Source organism: Caloenas nicobarica, chromosome 2 (genome assembly GCF_036013445.1).
Source record: "Caloenas nicobarica isolate bCalNic1 chromosome 2, bCalNic1.hap1, whole genome shotgun sequence".
Lineage (NCBI taxonomy): Eukaryota > Metazoa > Chordata > Aves > Columbiformes > Columbidae > Caloenas > Caloenas nicobarica.
This window is the reverse complement of record NC_088246.1, coordinates 21,125,228-21,149,754: the sequence shown is the minus strand read 5'-3', so window position 1 is coordinate 21,149,754 and position 24,527 is coordinate 21,125,228. Positions and strand designations below refer to the sequence as shown.

The 24,527-nt window shown below is 37.1% G+C and overlaps 1 protein-coding gene across 1 annotated transcript in view; it reads left to right on the top strand.

Annotated features, from left to right (window-relative positions):
• Nucleotides 1-24,527, top strand: part of PLXDC2 (plexin domain containing 2) — a 267,301-nt gene that overhangs the window by 122,139 nt on the left and 120,635 nt on the right. The window contains exons 2-3 of the mRNA XM_065629653.1: nucleotides 804-1,015; nucleotides 21,503-21,649. Coding sequence (XP_065485725.1) covers nucleotides 804-1,015; nucleotides 21,503-21,649 — 359 coding nt within the window. The remainder of the gene's footprint in view (nucleotides 1-803; nucleotides 1,016-21,502; nucleotides 21,650-24,527) is intronic.

Genomic DNA, 24,527 nt, shown 5'->3' with positions numbered 1-24,527 from the left:
AATTAAAATAAATTAACAAAAATACTTTCATTGGCTTTTGGATTGGGCAAAATTGGAACTCCTGAAGAATTTATGGGTTTGTCTTGATGATAGTTTTACTAGCATGAAAAAGTTGTGAATGAGCATGAATAAAATCCAAAAAGAATATGTAAAACACACCACTCAACTGCTCACCCTCTGCAGGGGATATAGTGGGTGTCTGCAGACTTCACACATAATTTGCATTTATCACTTATACAATGGGGAAGCTTTATTTTTACACTGGAACAGATATTTATGGGAATTTCATGCCTCTCATAGTATTTATTTGGCTGCCTTGCACCATGGCTTCCAAGCTCTTTCTACACAAGATCAGTAGCAAAAGCTCAGCACCTACCAGTGTTTCTCTGCCTCTTCTTCTTTTGTTTTGCTAGATTAACTGGGTTTTTTTTCCATAGATTTCTTTTATTTTGAAAAGTGACATTTATGGGTAAGCAAGTAGCATACTTACAAAGGTTACAGGGAAGTCTTTTCCTATAAATGAAATAAGCAGGACAGTAAAACATTTGGGATGTTTAGAGGAGTCTATAAAACTTTGTCAAAATTCTTGAATTTTGTGGAAGTATGATACACTGTCTCTTCTTTTAAGCTCTTATGCTGTTGTAGAGGCTTTATCAGAGAGATAATTGGCTGTGCTATGGAGTGGTTCAAAACATTCATTGAAAGATTATAGTACTATTCTTAAGTTTTCAGTTATAATTAGGAAACCAAAGTTCCATTCACTTATCATCATCTTTTTTTTTTTTTTTTTTCCTGTCAAACAGTTGTGTTTTATGAAGTTGTTCAGAGCTTCCCTCAAGTGGAGGAAAATGTGCAAGTGGATTCACATGTAAGCAGCCACAGGTGGAGAAGGCACTCAGAGTCTCTCAAATCAGTTGACACCAACAGAGCCAGTATGGGGCAGGACTCCTCTGAGCCAGGGGGTTTCACAGACCTGCTGCTTGAAGAGGCACATGACAACACCACCCAGATTGAGGTAAAAATTCATTCTATTTTTTTTTTTTCCGGTTTTTTATCTTTGATCGAGGGTTAATAAAAAATTAAGACATTTATTTCAGTGTACATGAACATTAGCAGAGGAAGAGAACCTCATGGTCTATATTTGTGACCATGTCAATACATGGAAGCCAGCTTTTTCTCCTGTCCTGGTTTTGGACCCTGTCCTGTCTGACTTTTGAAGAGGGTGTCTTGAGGATGTCTGCCTCTCTGCTGGAAAACAGTTATGGGAAGTTGTGGGTTTTTGAAGTTCTTGCTGGAGAGCTGGTAAATGAATTGGTATTAAAAAAAATAAAATGTAATTATTTCTTGAAAGTTTGCATAAACTTATCCATTTGTGAGATTTTTCCTGGTCTTTATGGAGAGTGATAGCCAGAGATGAAGGAGGAAATGGCCTTGGAGACATAAGAAATTGGAAAAAAATTCCAGGTTGGTCATTAAAAGAATTTGCCCATAATTTTGATTGTTGATCTTCCAAAGAAGAATAATATGGATCAAATCTACCTAAATGAAATCTTGGGATGTTCTCACTCTGTTTTATGGCTTAATTCAACTTCTGATTGCTTGTTTAAAAAACTTTAGCTCCCAGATTGTCTTCATATTGACATAATGTAAATCCAAGTAGACACCAGTTTTGTCTATAAAGTTGCTCTCAGTTTCAAGTACTGTAGGGAGAATTTATTTTGTATTTATACACACGAAGCAAGTGTTGATATTACAATTATTACATTTTTACTGGTTTGTTTTAAGTATTACGTTTGGGATTTTCCTATTAATAAAATCCACATCCTGTTTTCCGATAAAATACAGCTTGGAATAAGTTACACTTAATATTTTCAGTCATAATATTCTGCTTCCACAGCAACAGTGCCATTTATTTTTCAGTTCCGAGGAGCTCACTCTCAGACAAACAAAACAGTTTTCAGATTTTGAGTTATCTTACACAATAACAAAAGCAAAGCAATATAAAACCCATCTGTAGAGACAACGGTGTCTCTGCAGCATGAGTTGAAAAATAACAATGCTTTCTGAGAGGTGTGTTTTGCGTTTGCTGTTTTTTAAGCTTCTCAGTTTGCACAGTACTAATTATGTTTCTTCTTGCATAAACACGGAAATCGCTAGTTGGTAAATGATAATTTTGCATTGTATGTTCATTTTATTATTTGTCTTTTTCTGCCTATATTCCCCATCTGGCCATACTTGTAGCAATTCACTAAGGCACGACACAGATTGATCCTCCTTCGAATTAATTTAGCAGGTGAAGTGGAAGATGTCTCAAATACAAGCAAGTTTGTGTAGCTGATCTTTCCATGGCTTATCAGTAGATAGATCCCCATGCAGTATCTCCATTTGGTTGAGTTCCAAGCTCTTATGAAGCAAAATGGGCCAGAGCTTCCCCTCTAACACTCATATCTGGCAATGTTCAGGAAAAAAAAATTAATGCTTTCAAATGGACATCTGTAGAACGGTATTTTTCCAGGGACAACTTTCCTGTCTGATTAATGTCCTTATAGTGTCTTAACCTCAAAAGTATATCACCCTTAATTTATTGAATTCAGGTTTTGTGTTCTGTCATGGCCCTCTCTTTTTCTAAACTCTCCTCAGCACAATAAGGTAACCAAGTTGTGGTTTTACACATTATCGGATTCCGTTGTAAATCCCTACTGCAACACACAGGCATTTTACAAAAAAACCTTGATACCCAGCTTTGTAGAGGAGGTAAAGCTTACAACACGTATTCACAGAGGAAGAATCCATATGTCGCAAAGTCTTCTGCAACCTGAGAGCTTATCGGTGGTGCTGGAGAGCATATTGATTTTTTTTGAAACCCTGTGTGTGTTGCAGTTCTTGTTGTAGAAAATCCAGAGAATGGGTACTACCTGCCACTCATATTTAATGACACTACAGAATTACAACATTTCTCCATTGCAGATGCTGTTTCTCTCTAAAGTATTTTGTAGACTTGCTATGCAAATGTGGAAGATGTCTTTTACTGGAAGGCTAACAGTAACGAGCATATCTTTAGTTTTCACTTTATTATTTTCTGTTCTTCTTTATAATTATGAGGTTACTTTTACCCAGCTTTAAAAAACAAAACAAAACACCTCTCCAGCACCCCACCAAAAAAAAAAGGCAAAAACCACCAACAAACCAAAGAAACAAGGACAAAAGGGAAGGTGATATGCAGAAATTTCTGCACACAGTTTAAAAATAACTCTAAATGTTTCCAGTGTTATCAAATCTATACAATCATAATGTGGAAAATAATTAAATCAACCTGTGTGGAGCATAGCTCAGTTCCACTGGCTTTTCTTGATATTTTAAGCTAATAAGACTTTTCATTCATGTTTTTCCATTGGAATTATTGGGAGTTTTGTAACTTCACAGCAGCATCATCCTGGGTCTCACATCATCCAGAGGCTATTTTAAGATCCACTCGAGTAGAATTTGAAGTTCAGGCCTTCATGGACAGCTATAGAAAGTGCATTGTAAATCAGTTAATCACATCTTTGCAGTAGCTAGGGTGGACCTGCTCCAATATATAGGGAAGATGATAATGACCAGATTCTCTTTAGAGATGCTGTCTCTCTGGCCCAAGAGCTGGAGTGGTGCAGCCACTAGAGACTCCAGGACATTTGCTGTCACTCTGCACAGCTCTGTTTTGCTTCCTCTAGTTGTTTGGCAGTGTGATTTGGGACAGAACTCATGCAAAATGATGGACATATTCAGGTGGCTTTTTGAATAAAGATGTTCTCTTCAACTGGACTCTGTGGAAGTTGAACTGCATTGCAGAGAGTAGCAGAAGTAGTGGCTATAGTTATTTGATGTGCAGGACCTTCAGAAATTAGTAGAACCTTGGGATGGAGAAGACCAGACCTCCAAGGCCCATTGTGTTGCTGGAGAATAGGAATTTTGTGGTCTACAGGTGCAGTGTTGTGGGAGTACAAACCCACATTTACTGTTTGTTTATTGTGCTCAGGACATTCAGAAGCATGTTTTATTTAGAATTAATAGAGCCTAGCAAAGGCAATGTGTAGGGTGAAATTTGTTGCTGCAAACACTGTAAGTCCTTGAAAAAGCAATGAGCGTGAAAATAGTCTTAATGAATATATCTAGTTGGGCATGTCTTCTTTCAAGCAAGGAGAAAAATAGGATAAACATACTACCTACCTTTCTGCACATATATAAAAGAAATATATACACTCTAATTCACTGTTAGTAAGCAAATGACTTTACGTGTATTAATATTGCTAAACTCAGATTCGTGGTCATGCCAAGACCGACCATTCTGTTGATTCCCGAAGCACTGCAGATGTAAAGGTAATGAATTCGGGTAGCAGAGGTTCTTGTTGCCTGTTGCCCTTTTGCATTTACTGGAGAAGAGACTGATCTCCAAAATGAATCTAGTATGAATGTTTGGTCCCTAGTATCCACCCCTAAGGTATCCACAAATACATACCTGTTTTGCCACAGTGCTTGCTAATGTAGACATGGCCACTGAGCACTGGAAAAAGGCTTAATAATGCATTAATGTATAATTGTGCATTATGTAGATGCTGAATGATAATTTTACCACAGTTTGACATGTGAATAGTTTTTCAAGTGATATCCTATGATTATGGCTATGTAGAGCTCTGTACAGACGTGACTCTGCTTTTGTACTTATAGTTTTTGTCTTTTCATCTCAGATCTTCTGTAAAGCAGCTCCAGCTGCAAGCTTTATGGAAGATTTCTAGGCAACTTGCTTGGTCCTTTGCTTCACCATTCTCTGTCCCTAATCCTTGTGACTGCTAACCCCCACTGAACAGTACAACACTGAAAAATAAAATACAGAGAAATTGGAATGGAGCAGTCTCTAATATATAGCTTGTATTGGTGTTAGCAGAGGATGACAAACTTTGCAAAATAACTTTGGGACATATGAATTAGTTTTGAATTTGTTGCCACCGTATAGAGATCCCATATCATAACAACAGTCTTTCACAAACTTCCAATATTAAATAAGAAATCCAGCAATAACATAATAGATTAAATCACAGTCAAGCTTGAGCTGAGTGTAGCCATGCTAACAGTAAGGTTTTATTGCTTTGCACAATGAAAAGAGTGAGAAAAACATAATTTTTCCCATAAAGTTTTAGAAGAGAATGAATGATTGCAACTGCATGACAGGAAAGCAAGAAACAGCCAAGTTTGATTTGGCTGAGCATGCTCAGCACGCTGTATCTTTCTTTCTTCACTTCTCCCAACATACTACTTGTGAGCATAGAAAATTGTGGCTATTTCAGTACGAAATAAATTTATTTTTTAGGTAGTGAAGTGATTCATTTATTCCTGTGGATCTCACTGATATCTTCTGCTGTGTATTTCTTTTAACCAAAATAGACTTGTTGCTAACTGAAGACACCCTTCTTCCTTTTCTGTCTTTTCTTTAGTTTCTCTAGATGCTGTTTGAAATGTAGATTTTAGCAATTCCTGTAGTTTAGACCCAGGAAGTGTCTTGCCCCTATCAGAACACCACTGGTGGATTTCCTACTGGCAACAATCTTCTGCTGAATTTTGCATTTTCTTTCAGAGTTTCTGCCCAGAAAAAGATTTCTACCTTATCAGTCCCAGTCAGTCATGGAAGTGAAGATGTGTGATTCTGACTGGCAAAAACAACAGAAGGGATTGAGTTTTACAGCCCTTGGGATTTGAAAGCAATTACTCTCATCTACTGACAGCAGTGTCAGTGTCCACTGCTGTGTTCTTACTGCAAGTCTGAGCAAGGAAAAAAAAATAATGGTTAAGGTTAAATTTCACTCAGCTGGACAAATGGCAAGGCAGTCCTGCGATTACAGCTCTAACGGACTGTATTAAAAGTGGAAAACCTTCTCCATTCATAACTGAAGCCTCAAAACTAAACAATGTCACAGTCGCATAGTGAGCTGTCAGTTTGGCCAAGCCTGCCCCTGTTTATTCCTATTTTTTCTTTTTTTTTTTCTTTTTTTTTTTTTTTTTTTAAATCCAAATGCTTTAACGCGAGTTGTATTTGAAGGACTCAGGAATAAATAGCAGTGTTGCTTATACTGTATTCTAAAACCACAGTCCCTCCAAGTTACTAGGAAGAATGTTCTGCATTTAAGAAAAAATATGTGTTAACATGTAAGTTTAACAAGTATTTCTCTTTCCTCATCCTGAGCTGTGAGAGAGACATGCTTTACTTCTAAAGTCTGTTTCCTGACTTCCTATCTCTTAGAGCCTTTAATTATCTGTGTAGAGTTGCTGACTTGGTTAAGCTTTTGAATTTATTGTTCAAAAATTTTGCTTAGATAGTGTTTATCTTCCTTTCCCTTTTGGAGATCCTCGGTAACGCAAGAGTGAATTCCATGGACAACATTTTGATGTACTCATTCAGTGTAATAAAAACAGGGATGCTATTGATCTCTACATCATGACAGAATTATTTTTTAATGCATAGTCACATTTTAAAGTGGATTATAAAGTGTCAAATCGATGCATATTCAGTACAAATGTTTAACCAGATTTTCGGTTTTTAATTTTTATTAGATTAAAACATTTGACATACAACTGAGGAGGAATGAAGCTTTGCAGAACACAGATTTGTCACTGGAGTTCACTGATTCTTTAGGGATCAAAAGAGCAGTACTTCTGTTCTGGAATCTGTATTTGCAAAAACCCATGCAAAACAAACAAACAAATAAAAACAAACAACAAACAAACAAAAACACAACCAAAAAAAACCCAACAACACAAAAAAACAAACCCACCCAACACTTGAAAAACAAGAGAGACAATCAGTTTTATCTTTGATACCTGCTTTCTAACATTGATTCATTTGGGGAACAGATCATAGACTCTATTACTGAGCTCAAATAATTTTGAGCTCAAATAATATTGAGCTCTTGCCTTAAATAAAGGAAACGGCAAATTTTGTTTTAAGATAATTTTAAGTTCTAAATGAAGAAATGCACATTGCCTATTTTAATAACATGCCTGCAGCTAACCCGATCTACTTGCAAGACCTTTACCATAACAAAAGTTGCATTTATTCTTAATTTTAGAGAAGTATAGTTTTTTTCTTGTTCACAGTTAATTATTACTATGTTATGTGATTTTTGGTTTACATGAAGGATTCATTCAAGAGAAGGAAGGAAACTTTGAGCTCCTGCAGTAGGCTTGCAAATATTTTTTTTTTTCTCAATCTTTGATTAACCCTTGGTCCTTTAGTATAGATGAAGCTTACTGACATTTCTAAGGCCCAAACTACTGTGCCTAAAAAATGTGGTTTTACAGTTGAAGGTGGTATGACATTGTGAATATATCTTTTGCTTTTGTATGTAGCAGAATATTTAGATGTGATACTTTTGTTGTAAGAGTGCTAAAATTTTTCTTAAATGATATAGTAATTGAAGGCTAAGACGTATAGGATTTTCTTGTGGTGGTTCTAAACAACTTTTATTACTCTCTTATCTGAAAAGATTATTATTGCTATTTTAAAATGTTTTTTATTCACACTCCTCAAGAGTGTATTTCAGAAAATTACCTCATTACTTTGGAGATGATGGAGATGGAGAATGTAATTTATTTTCAGAAAAATCAAATCTCCTTTTTTCAAACAGAGCCAAGGGAAAAAAAAAATGTTCCTCACTTCTTCATATGATGTTAGGGAAAGTGTTTGAACTTTCACAAAAAGCAAGCTGCTTCAAAAGACATCGTAAGTCAAATTAAAATTTCTGTTAATTATTGCTAAATTCAGTATTAATCTGCTTTTTAATAGTGATAAAGAAGAGTCAGAAAGTGAACTTATCTGGAAAAGAACAATTCGGACACGAAACATCCTAGTCCTCTCCTCTTACTAAATTATACCAAACAGTATGTCACCTGCAACTAGAATTAGAATCTGGAACAATCATTAATTTACTGACTTTTTTTTCCACTTGTCCAGCAGAGTTTTCCCCTAGTGATGTCACACTAGCTGCCCAGTAGACTGATAACTCACTGTCTTGTTTTCTTTCAGGCTTTCAGTTGCACAATGGTAAACTAGACAAAAGACTCGTATCTTTTTGTATTGAATTTTTTTTTAATCATTTCAGTTGGAATAGACCCTCAGGATCATCGAGTCCAACCATAACCTAACTCTAGCACTAAACCATGTCCCTAAGAACCTCATTTAAATGCCTTTTAAACACCTCCAGGGATGGTGACTCCACCACTTCCCTGGGCAGCCTGTTCCAATGCCTGGCAACCCTTTCTGTGAAGATTTTTTTTCTAATATCCAATTTAAACCTTCCCTGGCACAACTTGAGGCCATTTCTGATTGTCCTATCACTTGCTACTTGGCAGAAGAGACCAGCACCCTCCAGGCTACAACCTCCTTTCAGGTAGTTGTAGACAGTGATAAGGTCTCCCCTCAGCCTCCTTTTCTTTGGGATAAACAGCCCCAGTTCCCTCAGCTGCTTCTCATCAGACTTGTGCTCCAGGCTCCTCGCCAGCTTCATTGCCCTCCTCTGCACTCTCTCTAGTACCTCAAAGTCTTTCTTATGATGACGTGCCCAAAACTGCATTGCTTGCTTAAATTGAGGTGATCTTGGCACTTGCACTGGGTCTTGCTGCAATCTTCAGCTGGACCGAATTCATTACCAGCTCTGCAAGAAGTGTTGAAGCAACGAGCCTGTCAACTTTTCAATTATTCTTAATCTAAACTCAAGGGGTGATGATTCTACTAATAACACAGATATAGACGAAAAAGGCAAAGACTGAAGGTGAGATTCATTCTCTATGTCTTTTAAACCTGGGAGGAGGGAGTGAGAAGTTAAAACCACGTTTTCCCACTTCTAAGTAAGGGGATTCACGGTTCTCTGTGGTAATCCTGACTTCATTTCCACATGCTTAGCTATGTTGGCACACAAGGCATTTAATTTAACATGCTGATGATAATGAATTTTTATAGTAAGAAAGGAGACAGGGGATTCAGAATTTAATGGAATCTGCCTTTGAATTTTCTTTATGATAAAATTTTACATTTCCATATCCCTCTTCATCTCCAAGTTCCTAAAGCACATTACAATTATTCCAGAATCTCTGAACTCATCACTGAAAAGAGCTACAAGTGGTATCAACAGACCTTGTACATTCCTTCTGAAGTAATTATTTCAGTCATACATGCCTCAGCCCTTGCTTGCAGAAGTTGGCTGAAAATAGTTTCAGCTGGTGAAAGCTGAATATTAGTGTGGCCGTGAAGACTGGGAAGGTCTCTTATCTCCCGTCACTTTCTTTCTGACCCTCTTCACCACATGCACCCTGGAGTACCCTTCTGAGGAAGACTTGTATCGATCCAGTCATGCAAAAAGCAGAGGACAATTCTCATTTCAACCCATGCAAAACCACAGCCCTAGCTAATATAACAGCACACAGCAAATTGTACATAGCTAGTTTGGAGCAGGGAGTGAGGATGAATATATTACTGAGTTGTTAGCACAGGGTAATTTCAGTAGGTGAGTAAAAAGTTGTTACACTAAGCCACATAATTCCAGTTTGGGTAACACCAGTCCCTAGGGATAGATTTTCAAAGCTGTAGGAATCTGGCTGACATTGATGAATTACTTCATGCCACTCTGAAAATCTTTCATGTTTGTGTAATATGGGAGAGTCAATTTTCTGTTATCCCAAAACAGTAACAACTTGGCAGGTAAGCAGATGGGTACATCATTTGAGATTTGGTCAGATGCTTCCTTTGACTGTGTGTAAATTTAGTAATTATAACTTGAGAGCTTTCAGTATCTATCAGGAAGTCAATGCTGTGTCCTCATTGTGATTGTATGAGTTATACAGACTTTTCAAACAGAATAATAAATAGGGCCAAAGCTCAAAATTCATATCAAGAGAGGGATCAGAGTTAAGAAAGTTCCATTTGTAAAATGTCTATTTGTCCTTCCAAAAGTGCCAACTAAATTCTATCAACTGCTGAAGAAACACTTTTAATAGCTGTAGTATTTCATACACAGAACAGTAACTAATAAGGAATAAAAATAACAGGGTTCGTTGTTGTTGTTTCATCTGTAACACTGGTGTGCATTCATGTTCAGCATGTCTAGATTTTCACAGACTATCAATAAGAAAAGAGTATATTTACTTCTAGAACACAAAATTGGCAACGGAGATTTTGGAGAGTCTGCAGCAAATAACAATGTGAACAACAGGGAGAAAACAAAAACATAAAACCAGCAAGGTTTCACATATTCACCAGACTTTTAAGTGGCACAACATTTAACAGAAGTAAAGAGATGTGACAGGGCTACTTGGAGGTTTGCTTCATGCATGTATCAAGCTGCATGAGTTTTCAAGACTTCCTATTAAAATATTTAAATAAATGAAAGCATCTCTGTCTTAGAGTATTCTTTCTGTAGCCTTAGCAACAAAAGAATTAGAAAGAGGGAGAAATCGCAGACTGAAATCCTATCTGTTGGATCTCACACAGGTGAAGCAGTAAAATGCCATGAGGGATAAAATGCCATGATCTTTTGGAGGCATTCTCCTTTTGCTCCAGTCCTGACAGCAAAACAAGCAGCTTTCTTGGGCTCTTCCTGCCTCAGGCAAAGTGTGGATACCTCTTTCCCAGTGTGTGATAGGAAAAGTACCTTCCAATGCTGTAACAGGCATAATCTGGCTCAAAAGTGTTACCACTGAGTTCAGCCATAGCCAGGAGTGGGCCAACAATGTGACGTCCATACATCAGCAGCCTGGTGGGTTGCTTATTTGGGGGGTATAACTGACTGGCTGGCACAGTGGTTTATAGCAAGATTGGTGAGGATGTTTGTGACATCTTCCATAGTTATAAGCAAGTGCCCCAAATGTCTCTATTTGTTTAGAAAACAAAACTCCAATACTTACAATTGTACAATGGATAACTATGTAGTTGAATGAAATGGCAAGTTATTTCTGAGAAATTTCATTTTGTTGAAAAAGCAATTCATGTGCTATATAGCTGGACTACAGTTACATTAATGTAAGAAAAGGCTTTGAGTTTGTTTTTCCAACAAAAATGGAAATAGAACATTTGATGTTATTATCTAGTCATTAACATTGTATAAATTATTACTTCCTTGTATTTGTATTATCTTCATGGTACATGTCAGGCATATTACTCCCTCACCTTGGAAATCAAAGTAACTTCTTAAATACAGTGCAGAAATTTGATTCTTACATAAACATTCAATTAAAGGTGGCACACATCTGTATACTGTTCTAGTAATGTATATGAATTCCTATAAAATACTAGCCTGTTTTGATATTTATGAAAGGCTGGAGTCTGTAGAGGTGGTTTTCTTTTTTAGTTGCAGTTAATACTGAATTTGAAGGTGAAATTCCGCTCCGCAGTTTGGATACATAAGTAAATGAAGTATACGCAAACACTTGCATGTGAGGTAAACTATCCTGTCATAGATAGTGGAAATTTAAGGTGAAATTCAGTTGCATAGCTATAGGTTTCTGGTATAATTGTAGGCATTGTGGTTACACTGAATGGTCTGTTACTCCTCGTGTAGAATATGGGTCTGCTGTAGGTCCTGGATCATACCTGCAAGCCTCAAATGGCCATGGGGTCTTCCTGTGCTTAGGCAACTGCTGCATCTCATCTGTGGTCAGTACAGGCAGTGCTGTCAAGATGAGTATTTGGTTTGCTCTAAAGTGGACCTGAAAGCTTGCTGACAAACCTTCATTGACAGCATTTACTAGATCTGTGGTTCTGATAATGAGAGCTTAGAAACCTAGCTCTTACGCAGACAGCTGCAGTGTCTAACCTGCAAACCACCCTGTTCAGCTACTTATTTGTTTATCTAAATCTGAAGTGAAAATGCCAAGATATTCTTTACAGATATACCAACAACAAGGAATGCAAGTAAAATCTCATGTATTTGTCTTTCTCTGGTTTTCAGTGGTTAGGAAGAGGTATATGTGTTTGCCATCACATTTTTTTTGCTTGAAATTGTGAAAAGACACCCTTCAAGTAAAAAGTAATTCTGTAGCACCTTGTGTTTTACCTGCTAGTGTCCTGTATTTAGCTGAAAGCTGAAAATGGAAATAGAAGTTTATAAAACTTTCCCACTTTGAATCACTCTACTCTTAAAGAGCAGCAGAGAGTTGGAAATAACACACAAGAAAAAATAACATATCAAAAGGAAAATAATGTGTTAGTGTAATTTTGAAATATTTGAAAATACTGGATCAACTGGATGCTGGGTTAACTTGAAAGCAGTAGTGCTTTTCAGAGACAGCAGAGGAAGGATATTATTTAGTATGTTGATCTTGTCTGAGGAATTGCAAAGTGCTCAGAGTGCCTCTACTGAAAAAAGCAAGAGTGCAGATCCTGCAGAAAGCTTGTTTAGAGCCTGATGTTATGCAAAGGGAGTGATTTGAAAATGCCTGTCTAGCCAACATGTACCTCATCAAGCATCTCAATTAAATATGATGTCTTGTAGTTGTGGCACTTACATTAGAGACCTCTCAGGGGATTTATTTATTTATTGAGCATTACTGCAAGATCAGGTAAAGAAGCATTTCTGTGACAAGTCCTTAAGAAATGCAGCTAGTGAGAACAATTTGTTATAATTGTGCATTATATTCTTTTCAGTATTCTTGTATAGAATAGTTTGACTGAACTGCACTTATATATGTGTATAAAAAAACATGTGAACAAAGCAAAATGCATACTTTTTCCAAAGCAAAGCGCAAGCTTTCCAAAGAGCAATAGAAATCATGGCTACAGCTTAACCACTTCAATCATCACTATCTTATCCCTCTCAAACATGAATGGTAATTTTGAAAGTTTGCATATTGGTGATGTATTTCAGCCAGTCCTGTCTCTTAGTAACTGAAGAGTCAAGTGTACTGTATGTGAGAGCTAAACAAAAAAGAGCTCTGGTTGAACAGATAAACAGTTCAAACTGAGTGTTAAACTGGTAAACACTGGTGCTCAATGAGGTGAGCTTAAGACACCTTTAAAAGCTTCAAACTAGGTTTTATCCCCACAGGTAAAAAGCTACCACATTAATAAAATCATGTTCCTTCCTGTCCCAACTCGGTATCTGTTGTGCATGTTCTTACAACTGATTGCCCTACGATTTCAGCTGTGAGCCCTGATGGATCCCTGAAACACAGTATTAACTGCTCGGGAACTATGGCACACACCAGCTTCCTTCGCTGTTCTACATAAAGGCCTGATCAACTACAATCTATTTTAATCCTCCCATCCTCTTGACGTCTGGCCCTCAGATATTTGTAAGCATTTATAAGATCCCTTCTCAGCCTTCTATTCCCCAAGCCGAACAGACCCAGCTCTCTCAGTCTCTCCTCATAAGAAAGATGCTCTAGGCCTTTAATCATCTTCGTAGCATGCTGCTGGACTCCCTCCAGTAATTCCTTGTCCTTCTGAAACTGGGGATCCCAGAACTGGATGCAGTACTCCAGAGGTGGCCTCACCAGGGCAGAGTAGAGGGGAAGGATAACCTCCCTTGACCTACCGGTCACACTTTTCCTAATGCACCCCAGGATACCACGGCACATTGTTGACTCATGGTCAACCCATTGTCAATCAGAACTCTCAGGTCCTTCTCTGCAGTGCTGCTTTCCAGCAGGTCAACCCCTAACCTGTACTGGTGCGTGGGGCTTTTCCTCCCCAGGTGCAGGACCCTACCCTTGCCCTCGTTGAACTTCATCAAGTTCTTCTCTGCTCAGTACTCCAGCCTGTCCAGGTCTTGCTGAATGGTAGCGCAGCCTTCTGGTGTATCAGCCCTTCCTCTCAGTTTGGTATCATCAGCAAACTTGCTGAGGGTGCGCTCAGTCTCTTCATCCAGGTCATTGATGAACAGGTTGAACAGAACTGGACCTAATATGGACCCCTGGAGAACCCCACTAACTACAGGCCTCCAGGCAGACTCTGCACCATTGATCACAACTGTTGGTTATGTTCCACACAAGAAGTGAATCTTCAAATAGCTAAAATACTAAATCTTTAAAAGCTAACTTGACAAAAATGTAACTATTTGTGGCATTATCTGGAGTCATAAGCCTCCAAGAATGGGGCTGGTAACAGACATGGGGTCATAACCACTGATGCCCTGTAGTCTAGGCCTGGCTCTTAGTTTTTTAGAAATCACACATTAGTAATTTATACATATCTAAAAATGAGAAAATAAACTCTATATCATGTTTCATAATTAAACCATGATCAAATTGCTGCTGGCTGTTTTCATGGTCATTTTATTGCAATGGTTCCTATTGTTTTCTTTTAGTGGATAGGATGCTGCAGAGCAGTCAATAAAAGCTTATTTTGAGGATGTAATTTCTCAAATCCCTGCTCCAGCAAATTAGGAACAAAACTGCATTAAAAATATTTCACTACTGTAATTGGTTTTTTGAGTGACTTGGTGATTTGGCTTTTTTCATCTCTTAAGTAAGGCATTGCAGAGACTTTTGCTCTTTTGAAGCTTGTCTCTTATGACAAGACAGTCCACAGGGCTTTATAAGACTGCTGTAATGACCCCTAAATAGGCTGACAGTTTTGTAGCAGTCCCCAAGAGGGAAGCTTCCCTTCAAAAGCGTCTGAATATCATGAAAAAGGCGATGACTCCACGTTGACTTTTCACAAGGCTGGGAAGACTAAATGGCTTTTTGGATTAATAACAAGTTTATGGCATCCTCCTCTGCCAGACTGTCTGTCAGTGTGTGACTCTCCATTACAGGTGCTGTCAGGCGCTCAGAAAAGTGTGCTTTGAAAACCTGGCAGTTTAAGATGTTGTAGAGCTGAGTAAAGCCTTGTGTGTACATAGGGGCAAGAGCTGAGACCTAAATGCTTTTGTTTCATCCCAGCTGATGACATAATTTAGTGTTTACAACAACCACCTTTAGATGTAAATCTGTGAGATTCTGGGCAAAGTGACTTCCATACTGGCCATAGTTAAAACCTGAGTTTGAGGACTCCTGCGCGTGTACACTCACGCACAATGGGCTTTCCAGACACTGCAGACCACTTGGAGAATATAGTGTGAGATGAAGTTCTTTATCTCAGTGCACACAAAGGATTTCCTCCTTTGTTAGATTGGGTTCCCCTCATTCATTAGACATGATATAGGCTGTTAAAAATGGATTTTGCTAAGGCTTGTCTAATCAACAGTCACGTTTGCAGCCTGTCTTCAGGTTTCTGCTGATTGTTGAGTGGAATAAGTATGGTATGTCCATATATATTTACATTTTTCCTAAGTTCTAACCACATTAGATATATACTAAAGAAAAAAAAAACCACACAAGACAACAGATTTTACCTTTGTCATTGTGAAAGCAACAAGGCAGTTTTCTAAATTGTGTGTTTCCTCAGTAGACATTCATAGGGAACAAATGCTTTTGTTAAGAGAGAGAGTTTAATCTTGGTACAAAGTGCTTATGAAATGAAATCAGTACTTCTGAGCATCAGAGAACCACTCATAACAATTGAGCTTCCTACATAGCAGCCACTATATATAACCTCTGAAACACTTTCATGTGGTAGTTCACATGTAGCTTATCTACTGAAATTAGAGCTTTCATGTTCTGAGAGGCCAGTTCAAATTAAGCATTCCTCAGGGTTCTGCGATTATCAGATCCCATAAAACTGTAAAATCCCATCATAACTTTGCTATGTTATGATGATGATTACAGTACTCTGTATTAAAGTGCAGTTACACAGCAGCAGCATGCAAAGTGTCTCCTTCCCCATTTTCTATGGCCTTAATCTTCCCATTAGGACCCTATCTCAGGATAAGTTATCTTTCTTTTTCATACTCTCTCATTTCTTCTGCTAATGGCTGTTAGATCAGGGATATTCTTTACATGTACTTGCCACCTACCTCTGCCTCATTCAGTGCCTGCCTAAAGAAAAGGTAAATAAATTAGGAAATTCAATTGTAACACCAAGCACACATGCTTCCTCTTCCCTGGTAACACAGAGTGTGGCCAAGTGTCTCTTCCACCCCTTCTCAGTGCTCAAACACGTCCTGGCTGGAAGAGGTTTTCCATCAGCTGCAATGCCGAGCCCAGCTGATGTCCTGCACAAGTTGTCATTTCTGTTCTCTCCTGTGTTGTTTTTAGCTGGGTGGCACTAACAATGTTCAGAAATCTGAGACCAGTTTTCTAACAAAAATCTGAAACAATTCAGAAGTCAATTTTAGCTCTATTGGAGGAGGCAGAGATATAGTAAGAAAGTAAGAAGCCTTCAGTGAGATTGGGTAAGAGTACAAACAGTTTTGAGAAAGCTCTGCACAAATACAACAAAACCAGCTATCTTGTTGCTGGCTCGCTTTAATAAAAAAGATGTTTTTTTGTTTTTTCCTCTGCAAAATGAATTCTCAGAACTGCGCATCTTCATTAGGGAAATTCTTTTAATTGCTGGCTTGTTTCCTTCCCCTAAATTTCCCAAGAAGTATTTTGTTATCTTTGTATTCTCCCTGAAATATAGTCTATTTTTAAATATATAATTGCCTGCTTTTGTCTGCCAGCGTTTCCTTTTTATTCTACAAATGCAGCTTTTAGAAAGCATAATTGTCTTATTAATTTCATAGGCTATTCATCTATAAGTGCTTAAATTATATTCAGAGTTAAAGATGGCTTTCTGAACTTAGTATTTGGTGATTAATTTCCTCAACACTAATTTTTGAAGCAAATACCATCAGCACTATCCGTTAATTTAAAAATATGTCTAATCTGACTTAGAAACATCTAGGCAATATGTTAATATGTTTTATTAAAAATAGGATACCAGACCTTCCTTTTACAGTGATAAAATCAGGCATCTATGAAGTCTGACTCCATATCCTTGATGGCTTCAGAGTTTGTTGTGGTGTTGTCTCAATGGAAGTCTGAAAATGCAGCTTCAATAAATAGAATGTCTGAAGGGACAGCAGTTATCAAATTGCATGCAATCTAATTGTCTTCTATTGCTGCTGGCAATGATTCATGACAACTAATTACAGATATCTGAAGATAAGGAGCCTTGGATGACTAGGTTGGTTAGTTTTAATCAGTCATGTCACAGTCTCCCAGGATTGGGAGAAGGCAACCAAAACTTCAGCTACCGACATGTAACTGCTGGCTGATCTATAATGACTTGCTTTGTGAATGTCTTTCTTTTTTCAACTACAGAGAAACTAAGAGTTTCCCTACAGCATAGTACTGTGCCACAGCAGAGCCCATTCCTGGATGCCAGTTGCTTTTTCTCTGGTTGATGTTAGTAGTTTGTTTCAGTTACAGCCCCACAGATAGAGATATATATAGATATATAGATATGCAGAAAAATTTTTGTTCAGTAAGGTCTGTGGTTTGGATCCGATTGGATCCAGTATTTAAAACCAAAATATTTGTGCAGTTGCAGTCAACAGAAGCTTTTATTCTTAACCTAAATCTCGTTTGATATTATCCTCTGTCCCCTAAAGATTTACAGTACCTTTCAATTTCTGTTAAAGAAACAAACGTGACAGGAAGAGAATTAAACCTGTAAAGTCCCCTGCTTACTTATGTGATTGCATCGTTGTTGAATCGTGATGTCTTATTTAGTCGAGAGGGAGCTTCATTGTTTCGTGTCTGTTTCATTAGTAATTTAATGTACATCTTTGGCCAAAATCCCAGTTAGTAATTTGAAAGCATTTCAAAGACACAAAGTAATGGTTACTTTTAAATATCACACACAGTTACATCATACTACCTTGACTGTGACAGCTCGCCTGGCACATTTGAAGCCTTAGACCATTATGGGACAGCTGTTATTGAGGAAATGGGTATGTGATATTTGGACTGTATTTGGGAGTATCTGTATATGTAAGGTACGGAATAGATGTTCAGTCATTGAATTTCACAAATACTGAACACCACGACTTTAAAGGTTTAATCTTCAGCTGTGCTGAGCTTTCATGAACAGTGTTAAGTGTTCAGCACTCCTGAGAAAATTTAGTTGTAGTTGGAGAAGTATGGGAATATATTCAAGGTGTCATCAGACAATATCCCTTGTGAAAACTGTAAGAAATTAATTTTCTTTACAATCTATGATAAGATGGCATCTCAGCATTGAGGAGTGCCTCAGGTAAAAAATAACTTATTTCCCCAATAGAGAAGAGTTATGAGAAAGGTTCTAATAAATATTGCCCTTATGCTCACAAAGGCTGCCAACAGTAATCCCCACAGCTCGTGCAAAAAATCTCTGGAAAAATATTTTGATAAAAGCTGTACTTGTCAACAGAAAATAGATGCTTTCTACTTCATATATATGCAGTATTTTGACAGGATTGTATATCTAGAGAAGCAATGGGAAATAACTCATATCCCCAAAATACCTGGAAAACAAAGAAAAAAAGAAAAATTTTCTTGAAGTAGTAATGGATATGTTCTCTGCTTTTTCTGCATGTTCTTTCATTCGGTAACATGCTTCTACATCATTAAAACATACTGTAAATTTGTTTCCTTCATACTTGTATTTAAAGATAATTCTACCTATCTGCAGAAGTCTGCATCTGTGTGTCACATAAATATTACAATTATTTTCTTAATTCACTAGTTTATATGCAAATTCAGCATAATTTCTGAAACATTTTTCCATTTTCTTTTACATATAATACCTGTAGTGGATGGAATGTATTATGAAGTTGGTGCAATCAATCAAAGCCCATAAAGAGGTCTGTCAGAATGAAAACTCATAGGTTTCTCATAGGGATACTCATAGGGATATTGTCTGATGACACCTTGAATATATTCCCATACTTCTCCAATATTTCTCTACAGCTGGGAAATTTATGGACACTCCAACTATTTCATTTCTATAGTAACACATGTTAAAAACTATGAAGGCAGAGACTTGGAATACAAGCATGGATCCTAACCCTACTAAGAGCTCCCAAGCTATTCAGACCAACTTCAGCTGTGTGTTCACTTTTGTAGTCATACTGTAAATTTACAGATAGGGTTAAAAAAATAGGGTGTGAGAGAGAAATAATTAATAGTACATTCATAGATTTCATCTACATGAGGGTTATGAAGCTTTTCCAAGAGCAATTCTGTTTTCTTTCTATCATGCAAGTAGAAATGAATTTATTTCCTTCCCGAAGTATCTAAGGTTATTTAACTTGAAATAAACAGTAAAAAAATACTTTTTTGACACAAAATTTGGTGGTTGTTTATACATCAGTAATTCCTCAAATAATTGAGCTGAAGGCTATAATCTGAGTGATTTCCAAGATGTATGACGAGTCTGCTTCAAGCATGGCTCAACGTACCATGTAAAGCATCCTTACAGAGCAACCAACCAGGCTCAGTGTTAGAGCTTTCTAGCTGGGCAGGTAGTGCCTTAGCTATTAGTAACTAAGTGGAATAGCTATATTAGTTATGAAAAACTGGAAATGCCAAAACTCTGCACAGTTTTAACTATACTTTAAGTATTGTGTGTTTATCTGCAACAAGCTATTTTGGTAATTATTTCTTGTCTCTCAGAGCTCTTTCCCTGAGACTTTGTGATGCCTTAAATGCAACTTTTAGTTTCTATGGAAATTCTATCAGAATGATAAATTGGACTAGGACAATACATCTTTGTTGTCAAAAGCTTTTGATTTACTGTACCTCCTTTGTATACATGACAGTAATTGTTTCTTTTGACCATTAAAGAGGCAAAAAAATTGGTAAGACTGGCTTTTGTCTTCTTCCTGACAATATAGTTTAAATTATGTTTACTTGTGTGACTAAACTAGAGCTGCTGAAGTTGCTAGAAGTTGCTTCAAAAGTGTCACTGAGATTTACTGGGCAAGTACATCCTGGCATATAAAGCACAGCAGAAGATACAGAAAATGTCAAGGAGAAAATAACCTGATTATATCTGCAACAGCTTAAGTAAAATACATCAGTAATGGTGTTAATGTAGGATGAAATCCAACTGAAACAGGATTTATGGTCAATATATTTAACCTAGAACATGAACAGTTTAATCTAGCATATAAGCCCTTGCCAACTATATCTTTAGCTCAGGACCATGTCACTAGGAATGGGTTTCATACATTCTAGGGAGTGTGCTGTGTGGAGGGGGTGTCAGGTCTGCATGGCAGCACAGCGTGATGTGGCAGTGGTCCCACCCTGCTTGCTGGATACAGGAGGAGCTGCAGGAGAGGAGCTTCTCCATCACTGGGGATAATTCTAAGTCCACCTCTTCCGTTTCGTATGCCGCTGTTTATTTTCTAAGTTTATTCTAATTTTAAAACATTACCATTGAGGCTTTGTTGATTTTTGATTTTATGCAGAGGAGAAGGGACAGAGGGAAAAAAATGAGAAATACAGCACATACTTCTTTAAAAGTATTATTTGTAGTTATTCAGCAAAATGTTGTCAATGCTGTTGATTTAAATCTTTTATGATTGCAATAGCTTGGGAAGAGTTAAGGAAGACTGGGAATCTGTGATGTATTTCATCTCTCACCTCAGACCATATACTTTTTCTTTCCTTTCACTGTCTTAGATATCTTTTACGAAGGTACGGATCATCAAAGCTACTGGCATTGACAGAAATTTTGGAATTTCCTACACTTAGGTTTTAAACATTTACTAAATTTTGCATAATAAGATTTCAAAATTTTACTTTTTTTTTTACCGTGCTAAATGTATATGATTTTAAGTATAAACTAATTGCAGTGAGGTTGAGTGGCATACAGTGAGTCTGACACTGAAATAAACAGACATTACCAAGACTTTGATTGTCTTCTGAACCATGGACTTTATTGTGGAATTGGATGTGTGCAGGCTTGATGGACCACTAGCACAATCTCCCATGGCACATGTAGGGCTCATGTATTTTACCTCTGAATTTGCTGTGATGTGAGCATGACAGCAACTACTGTCATTTTAAAGACCACAAGAACTAGGAAGATTTCTTCCACAAATATATGTGTATTTGTCTCTATCTGAGTGGCAAACGTACCATAAACCAATCTTTTGGAGTTATAAAATGAAATAGCATTTTAAGCCTAAAGCTATTAGGGATACTTTGGGCATCTGTATGTAGGGTATTCTAGTAAATTATGTTTAGAAATGTTAAATACATTTTTTTTAAAATGTTTTAGCTATGAGTACTGCTTATCACTTTGTTAGAGCATGGCTATTGTTACAGGAACTTACTGGCCATCTTGTCTTGAAAGCCATCAAACATTTTGCCACGGATTTCACTGATGCAGTTATAAGAACTGTATGATTGTTGCGCGTTATAGTCGTAATATAAGATGATTGCATGAGGTAACTCTTTGCCTTGCCAACTACATGTGGTTAGGAGCAGAGCTGTCTTCCGCAACACATTTACAATGTGTACCTTTTTCTTCATTGTCGAAGTGCAGTGTAGTCTTTTCTGCTGCTCCCAGGAGCAACAGGACTCAGTTTTCCATTCTAATTTTTTTTTTCTTTCTTTCTTCTCCTTTTAGGAGGATACCGATCATAATTATTATACTTCAAGGACTTATGGACCATATGATTCTACCAGCCGGGATTTGTGGGTCAATATAGACCAAATGGAGAAAGACAAAGTAAAGATTCATGGGATCCTTTCCAATACCCATCGGCAAGCAGCAGTAAGTTATTACCTTTTTCCTCATTGACTGATGTGGATATTTTTCATCAGTGAACAACACAGTAGTACTATTAAGTATTGAGATTACTGTTCACAGAGCTTTACCTTTGAATTTTAGTTAAGCTATGAAAGTTTGCACAGCGTTGCTATCAAACGATTCCAAGTTGCCCTTTTGCACCTGCTATAACAGTCCTTCAGAGATGCCTTTACAGACATGTTAAAGTTGCCTCTATTTTTAAGGATCACAGGCTATCAAACAATAAACTAGTTGTGTTGCTGATGTCAGAGAGAATTTTACATTTGAATTCAATAGCAACAGAACTGGGTTCAGGATTAAGTTGCTGAAGTTTCAGTCTCCCATGGAGCATACCTGTGTTTGTGCTTCCATTTTGTATAACGCATCTCACTTATTTTAATTTTTGGGAGAACTGATAAAACTCCTGAGAATGTCATAAGGTAACAGAAGTGATAGAGGGGATCACAATTTTGGTGTGTCAACAAATAAATATCATGTAAATACCAGTCTTGTTTAACTTATTGTAATCATACTGCATAGTAAAATGGGTATGAAAATAATGGTCATACACGCTTAGAAATGAAATTGAATACTGCATGATTTATAGATTCTTAGATCTCTGCTGTGGCTGGAAACTGCGTACACAGAAGAGCCAATATTAGCACAAATAAAATAGAGATAATTACAACTCAGAATTGTGGTTTAGGAGATTCTTGTTTCATCCATTCACCAGCTTATCTCCTACAAATTGTCCATTGTTTTTGCCCATTTAAAAATAAATTCTAATTAATGCCTTATTTAAAAGTTGTCCAGTTTTTAAAGATGCAGGTGTGTTTAACAGTTTTAAAACTCAGAGAAAAGCCAAGTTTATTTCATCATTTCTCGCAATTTATCTGTTATCTCCCTGGCACCAGCCAGGTGACTGTCTCAGAGGAATGTAAGCAGCAGCAAGAAGAAATACTGTGGTATTTAGCTCAGAATACAAAGAGCAGAATGGAGTGATAAATCCACTACATGTGACTAACAGAGTCCAATACATAAAATATATTCTTCATAGTCAAAAAGACTGTAAGGAACCTGGGATAATGCAAATGCAGAGGATTCAGGCAGTTCTATACCTTTGGGGTAGATTTAATAACACGCTGTATTAGCTGTTTTCTTAGAAACAAATTGTTCTAACAAGAAAGAAGCCTCAAGGTACCTAAAAGTAAGAATCTGTATTGTCTCCCTTGCCTTCTTCATCTGGGATCCTGGCGCTCTGTGTTGAGGGAGAGAATGGAAACACACACAAAAATGTAATAAAGGAACTAAAAATACCTATATAAGGTAAAACATTTTTCCCTAATAGAAGTAATTTATGAGGCTTGGGACCTAAACATTACTGAAGTTCTTTTGAGAAATTTAACCTATTATTTAATGACTAGCAAAGATTGCACCCTTCCATGCCTTTGTTCTGAGCACTTTTATTTCCAGTTGGATCCCTGATATTATACACTTAAAAATGTCAATTCCAAGGGGAACATTTTTTTGAAGTTGTTGAATGAGATGTTTAAAATGAAATGATGCTTTTGGTCTGAGTGTGGGATCAATGTGGAGGACCATTCAGTATGGCAGAGGGGAGCTTGGCAGCAGGAGGTCTTCAACTATTTCTCCCCAAAACAAGTGGTTTAAGACTTTCCTGCTGAATGTCAGGTGCCCACTCTGCCTTTTTGTCAGTTCTGTCAGAGAATGCTGTGGTCCCAATTTAGCACACTGATATCCATCTCTTTTCATACTCACCCAAATATCTTGGACTGTGAACTCAAGTGGCTGCAGCCATGTCTACACGCTGTTTTAAAAATCTCTTTTTCAGAGATTTGTTTGATATCCTGCCTGAAGGATGAAAAATACCAGTGAGTCATCCTGTAAGGCTTTATATTTTATTTATGGCTCTATAATTGATTTCTTGTATGTGTCCAAGCAAACAACACCCATGTGTAATATGCAACAAAGTTATTTAAAAAAAAATGTATTCTCTATAACTGTAACAACTGTAGAGTCACACATTCTGAGCAGATCATATATAACTAAGCAGCAATCTCTTCCATACAGATAAAATTTACCATTACACTTTTTAAAAGAGCATTTTGCACATTTTTCTGTGGCTTAATGGTTTATGTGCTGATAATTTCTAAAGATTATTCTCCAATTTGACAGTAGAACAAGGAGTTAAATTACTATCTACTCAGTATTAATGAATTTTTCTAATAATGTCTGGGATTCTTTGAATGCTAAATTTGAATGCTGAATTTGTGTGATTTTTCTTCATTTGGAAGCATGTAATCCTAAGAGTTCCCAGAAGCTGCCATGAGATGGTTTGGCTCTATAAAAAGCATAGTCATTGTTTGTGGAAAGTAACACACAAATATAAATGGAGCAATTAAAATGCCTAGGACTACAGGATTTATATCACTAATAGTGGGTTGTGGGTTCGGGGTTGGTTTTTTTTTCAGTATATTATCACCATCTTTTTAACTGTATAATAAAACTTTAGGTGTGTCTTGGATGCTCGGTGTGTTCGGGTTAGATATCTAATAGCTGATTACTCAAACACTGAATTAGATACAGGGTCACCTCATACTTGTGAAGCTCAATTCCCTTTCCTGTCAGGCCATTCTATCATTCATGCATGGAGAAAACATTTTTATTCCAGTGGTTTGAAAATTCTGGTGTTCTTTCTGAAAAAGGAGAAATGCTTACTGGCAGCAAAAGTAAAAACACTTTTCTTTCTAGTGGCTGTTACAACGTTACACTTTAAAACAGTCCTCAAATATTTTTGGTTCTTTATTACAGTAGTTATTACAGTATTACGTTAAACAGTTGT